Below are 5,736 nucleotides of genomic sequence, written 5' to 3' on the forward strand. Positions count from 1 at the left end.
TGGCGTGGCGGGCCGCCGAGGTCCGGATACAGGCGCCTGCTGGCGCTGCTGTGGCTGCCGCTGAGGCCGAAAATCCGAGGGTGGGTTGCGCCTTTGTCGGGGCCGCGAAGAGCGAGGCTGCCCAGTGTGGAGGTGCAGCAGCGTGTGATGAGCCTCCTTGCCAGACGGTTCGCGCAGTACTGGTTAATTAGTACCGCGCGGAGCCGCTTCACAGCCGGCAGTTGGAGAAACCGTTGGCAAACCCTCAGAGCGTGGACTCTCCCGCAGACTCGACATCTGTATACATTGCTTCCGGATGAGCGACGAGGATTTCGGTGGGTCGTTGGAGCCATTGCACATTGGGATGAAATGCCTTTATTTTGGCCAAAACCTAAAAAATTCGTGTTAATATATCAATATTGTTACAATTATTTTAAGCTAAGAAATGTCCCTAGACATCAAAAATGTTTAATTGGTATTTTATTGTCCAGCCGTTGTCTTCCACCAGCCCTTGAAAGTGAACTGTTCTTGCCACGTAGTGCGTGCCAGTTTGCTGATTAGACAAGTTTCTTAACTTTGACGTTCTCGTATTCTTAAACAGTTTGACCAATTAAAATACCTTAAAATGGAAAATGTTTCACATGGTATGTAGAAAATATCTGTAACAGTGATTAATTATATGTGCTTTTGTTTTGTCATGCTTTTAATGAAATACGTAACCACTAGTTTTGTTGATTCTAACCTTAAAATATTTTTGTTTCGTGGAGCATATCTAGCAAGATACAACAGGATTCAAATAACAGCTTATGTGGTAGTATGTGTTATTATGTGTATATTCAGATAGCATTTAAATAATTTGCGGGAACTTGCGGGGGGGTTTGATATTTCAACAGATGCGAGCAAGGTTGGAATTCGTCGAGGTGACTTACAGGAAGTTTGGCTGGATAATAATCGCAATGTCATCGCTACTTTTTGATTTGCATGCGAGGAAAAATAGCCGAGTGAACAATTTAACTGACGTATTTCATCGAGCTTTGGATTCTTCTGATCCTTACTTATCAAGCATCGCTCAAAAAAAGAGTTCAAAATCACACTCATTGCCAAGTGAAGTTATTGCACTTTTAGCTTCTCCAAATCCAGAAGATGCAGCCCAAGTATATAAAATTAAAGACGACCTTACAAGTATACCATATTTAGATTTTGATTTAGAAGAAGAACGTTTATATTAATACAAGTTTATGTACTTATTTTTAAGTTTTCGTTTATCAAATTATGTTATAATATGCAAAAATATTAAAATAAAAAAATTGTCTAACAATTATGGATAAAAAAATGAAAAAAAATATATATAACAACATTAATATGAATTTTATATGAATATACTGCAGTTCTATTATGTGGGCGGCAGGGAAGGAAAGGTGGCAGTGTAAAAAAAAAAAACCGAAATTCACAAATAATATAAGCAGCAAATTCTCCAAGTTTCAACTTTCTAGCTTTAAAATTACGGTTGTGGCCAAAATAAAGGCATTTCATCCCAATGTGCATTGTATACACGGATCTACGTTAAAAACAGAGAAATGGATAAATATGAAAATGAAGTGTTATGGATGAGGATGAACAAGACACGTGGACGGAACGACGACGTTGGATGACACAACTTAGGACTAGTAAATGTCAATTGGAAGGACTAATCTATTGAGGAGTCACTATGGTCAGTGGGGCCGTCCATTGGGAGACGAATAATTTTCGCAGCTAGTCGTCGGATGACGCCCCGTGTTGTGGCGGTCGAAGGTAGAAAAACGCTCCAGGCGGGGTATGGATATGGACCTGACTAGCAACTCTGGCTTTGGATGTCAGCCGATGGGTACACCAGCCAACAGTCGTTTCGACTCGGATGAAAATGGCAGCCCCATACGCGTCCTGGTACTGCAATTTGGCTGCAGGATGGAAACGCACCCATGTCGGACTACGAATTTCCCTCAGGATTGGATACCCTTTCAAAAACTCTTGCCACTTGGTCACAAGGTCGGTGGGAAGTGGCTGATCCCAGCCTAGCTCCCGTAGCCAAATTTCCTGCATGAAAATCTTGGCTCGGATTACGAAAGGCGATAACCACCCTGCTGGGTCGAAAAGTTTGGCTATCTGAGACAAAACCTCTCGTTTGGTGTAGGCAGTTTGCAGGGGGATCCCCATTGGAACAAAAAAGAAACTATCGGATGTAGCTTGCCAACGGATCCCGAGAGTTTTCGCCGTGCTGGCATCTTCCAGCTCAAGGAAGTCTGCACTGACCAAATGTTCCCTCGGAATCGCTTGTAGGAGTCTCCTTTCGTTGGAGGTCCACTTGCGCAGTGGAAAACCGGCACTCTCGAGAGCCAGCCGAAGCTCTTTAATGGCTAAAACTGCCGACTGCCGAGTGTGAGCCCCTGCGAGCACATCGTCCACGTACATAAAATTCGAAATGATGTCGCTGGCCAAAGGATATTGGCCTCGGATGTCCTGAGCCAACTGCTGAAGCACTCTGATGGCCAGGAAGGGCGCACAATTCACGCCGAAGGTGACTGTGTCGAGTTCATAGTCACAGAGCTCACCGTATTTGTTGCGGAATAAGATTCTCTGAAAGCGCGTGTGATCAGGATTGACCCGGATTTGCCGATACATCTTTGTGATGTCCGCATTAAAAACATACCTAAAGAAACGCCATTTTAGAATCTGAATAGTCAGATCGGACTGTAGTACAGGCCCCGCATGAAGGATATCATTGAGGCTGTTCCCGTTTGATGAGGGATTGGAAGCGTTGGACACGACGCGAACCTTCGTCGTGGTGCTATCTGGTTTGAAGACAGCGTGATGAGGCAGATAAAAACTGCTAGAGTCGTCAGGGGAGACTTGGTGCATATGACCTAAGTCTAAGTACTCTCGAATGACTGAGTCGTACTGCTCCTTCAATGGAAGATCTTTACTTAATCGCATTTCGTTTCGGAGGTACTGAGCTAGTGCGATGGGTCTGGAATGTCCCAGCTTAATATTGTCCGGCTCTTTAAAGGGCAACGAAACAAAATATCTTCCATCCTCACTTCTTTTGGTGGATCGGATAAAGTTCTCCTCGCAAACCGAGGTTGATTCCTTTACTAACTTCACTGGAACATCCTCCACCTCCCCAACTTTGGTGAGGATGCTGTCTGGTTTGGACTCGGTCACTGCTAATCGGGCTGAAAAAGAACAGATTCTGCTTATGGGACTCGTTGCAATAGGACCGCAAAGAGTCCACCCGAATATGGTCTCTTGACCAAGGAGTGTTCCACAAATATTGGAATGGGAGCCTCTGAGAATGATTGATGGCAGGATATCGGCACCAATAAGCACGTCAATCGGCGAGCTCCGGTAGAAATCTGGATCTGCTAGTTGCAGAGGTGGAAGATCCTTTAATGAATCCTCTGGTATAGTGTAGGATGGGAGATTCCCGGCTAACTGTGGTAGCACATACGCACAGGTTTCAATTTGGATATGGGGCTTGACGGGAGAACCTAGTCTGAATTGACAACGCTTACGGGGCTGAGCTGCAACGGAAAGGTTGACCCCTGAAACTTGCGCTTGGATGGACTCATAAGGCAACTTAATCAGGTTGAACAACCGTTCTGAGATAAAGGTTGCCTCGGAACCTGAGTCAATGAGAGCCCGTGCTGAGTATTTGATGCCCAAATGGCAAACTTCTATTATTGCCGTACTCAGGAGGACCCCTTGCGTGTTAACGGCAAGAAACGTTTGCACATTCGCTTGACCCGTCGATGGAGTGGACTGTATATGTTGCTGGATTGCTGTGGATGGATGGGACTGTTGGTCAGGCATAACCACTGAATGGACTGGCGGAGGGCCGCTTCGATGCAGGAGAGTATTGTGACGTCCACTGCAGGTGTAGCAATTATGCGTGCTGTTGCAGTCCCGGAGCAGATGCGTTCTTGCGAAGCAGTTCACGCACAACTTCTGCTGTTTCACATGTCTCTCTCGATCTGCGACTGACATTCGCAAGAATAGAGGACATACACGGAGTGGATGGTTCTCTTGTGCACAGAGTTTACAGGATTGCGGGTTTACCGTAACTCTGTTTTCGAAGGTTTGGATCGACCGCGAGCTATTGTCAGCCCTCAGTGCCCTGGATTGAACGCTCGCGTTTGGCTTGAACTCCTCAATCGCCTCAAGCGTTCGATGACGATCTTTTAAGAAGGCCTGGAATTCAGCCCAGAGTGGAATCTCTGACTTACTTAGCAGGGACTGTTCCCAAAGAGCCAAAGTTAGTTTTGGCAACTTGGACGAGCACAGGAAAACAAGCAGGCAATCCCAATTCGTGGTCTCGACTCTTGCTAATTGCAGGGCCGTTAAACAACCTTGGATTGTGCTCTCTAAATGCTTCAAGGATTTTCCGCATTCCTGGGCAACAGAAGGCAAATTAAACAAGATCTTTAATTGGCTATTGACCAGCAGCCTCTTGTTCTCGAACCGATTCTGCAAGTTTCTCCACGCTGACTCAAAACCATCATTGGTCAACGGAGATAAGGCCACAATGGATTTGGCCTCGCCGCTCGTCTTTGCATTGAGATGGAACAGTTTTTCGACTTCTGAAAGCCGAGGATTGCGTATATAGATGGCGGAGAAAAGGTCCCGAAATGTGGGCCATTGAACATAGTCACCATTGAAAACTTCGCACTCGACTGGAGGTAAGCGACATCCGCCCTGAGACGACGTCAGATTGGAGGACTGAACAGACTGTTGTGCGCGTGAATCTGCAATGATCTCATTGAGACTTGCTGCGCACCGCTCGTAAACGGTATAACAGTCGTCATACTTGGATTTCATGGCTGTTATTTTGTCTTTGCAGGTTTGACTGGCCACAACTTCGGAGCACGTCTCATATTCCTTTTCCACCTTGTCCCAGAGGGCCCTGATCTGCTCGAGTCGAACCCTACTCGTGTGGATGGACGGATTTGTGTCCTCATTGGTATTGATTCTGGCTTCAAACTGACTCACCCTATCGGTTATGGTCGTGAACTTCCTCAAGGCCTTGTCTCCCTCAGCTTGAGCCATTCTGCCACTTGCTCTAGTGAAGTGGGGAGATACGACTGACCTTGCGGCTTTTGTGGATGGAACAGACCGTGGAACTTCAAGCGACGTGCTCGTAGATCTTAGTGGAGTTGCGGTTGTCAATGGGCCTTTGCTGCGAGAGGGATTTTCGCTTTTGGAAGGCACAGTAGATTCACTCTTTTCCCTGACTCTGTGAGACTCTTTTTCCTTAGAAACGGCCAAAAAGGATTTTGGTTCCTCACCGTCACCAATTGGCATATGAAGCTCTCGTAGGAGCCGGAAAATGTAAGTGAGTGAGGCAGTCTATCGACTTTGACGTGGTTCGGAGAGGGGCCGCTGGATAAGCGCAAAAAAAACGAGTTAATCGAAAAAATGTTATCGATTTCAATTAGTACGGGGACGCTGGATGAAGCGTTCAAAATTGATGGTTATCGATTTTAAATCAATACAGGGACGCTGGATAAAGCGTTCAAAATGGTTATCGATTTGAAGGATAAGGGGGCGCTGGATGGCGCGTTGACACGGATGTACTCGGTTCGAAAGATATGGGGGCGCTGGATAACGCGTAGAACAAATTAATCGAAAAAATGCTATCGCTATTCAATTAATACGGGGACGCTGGATGACGCGTTGGCACGGATGAACTCGGTTCAAAAGATATGGGGGCGCTGGATGACGCGT

At 46.1% G+C, this 5,736-nt stretch overlaps 1 protein-coding gene across 1 annotated transcript; it reads right to left on the minus strand.

The window, feature by feature from the left end:
* Positions 1-1,731: 1,731 nt before the first annotated feature.
* On the minus strand, positions 1,732-5,058 carry LOC121502348 (uncharacterized). Its single transcript, XM_041775597.2, has one exon. It carries the CDS (start codon positions 5,056-5,058, stop codon positions 1,732-1,734), a length of 3,327 nt encoding a protein of 1,108 aa, XP_041631531.2.
* Positions 5,059-5,736: the final 678 nt, after the last annotated feature.

Source organism: Drosophila kikkawai, unplaced genomic scaffold (assembly GCF_030179895.1).
Source record: "Drosophila kikkawai strain 14028-0561.14 unplaced genomic scaffold, DkikHiC1v2 scaffold_198, whole genome shotgun sequence".
NCBI lineage: Eukaryota > Metazoa > Arthropoda > Insecta > Diptera > Drosophilidae > Drosophila > Drosophila kikkawai.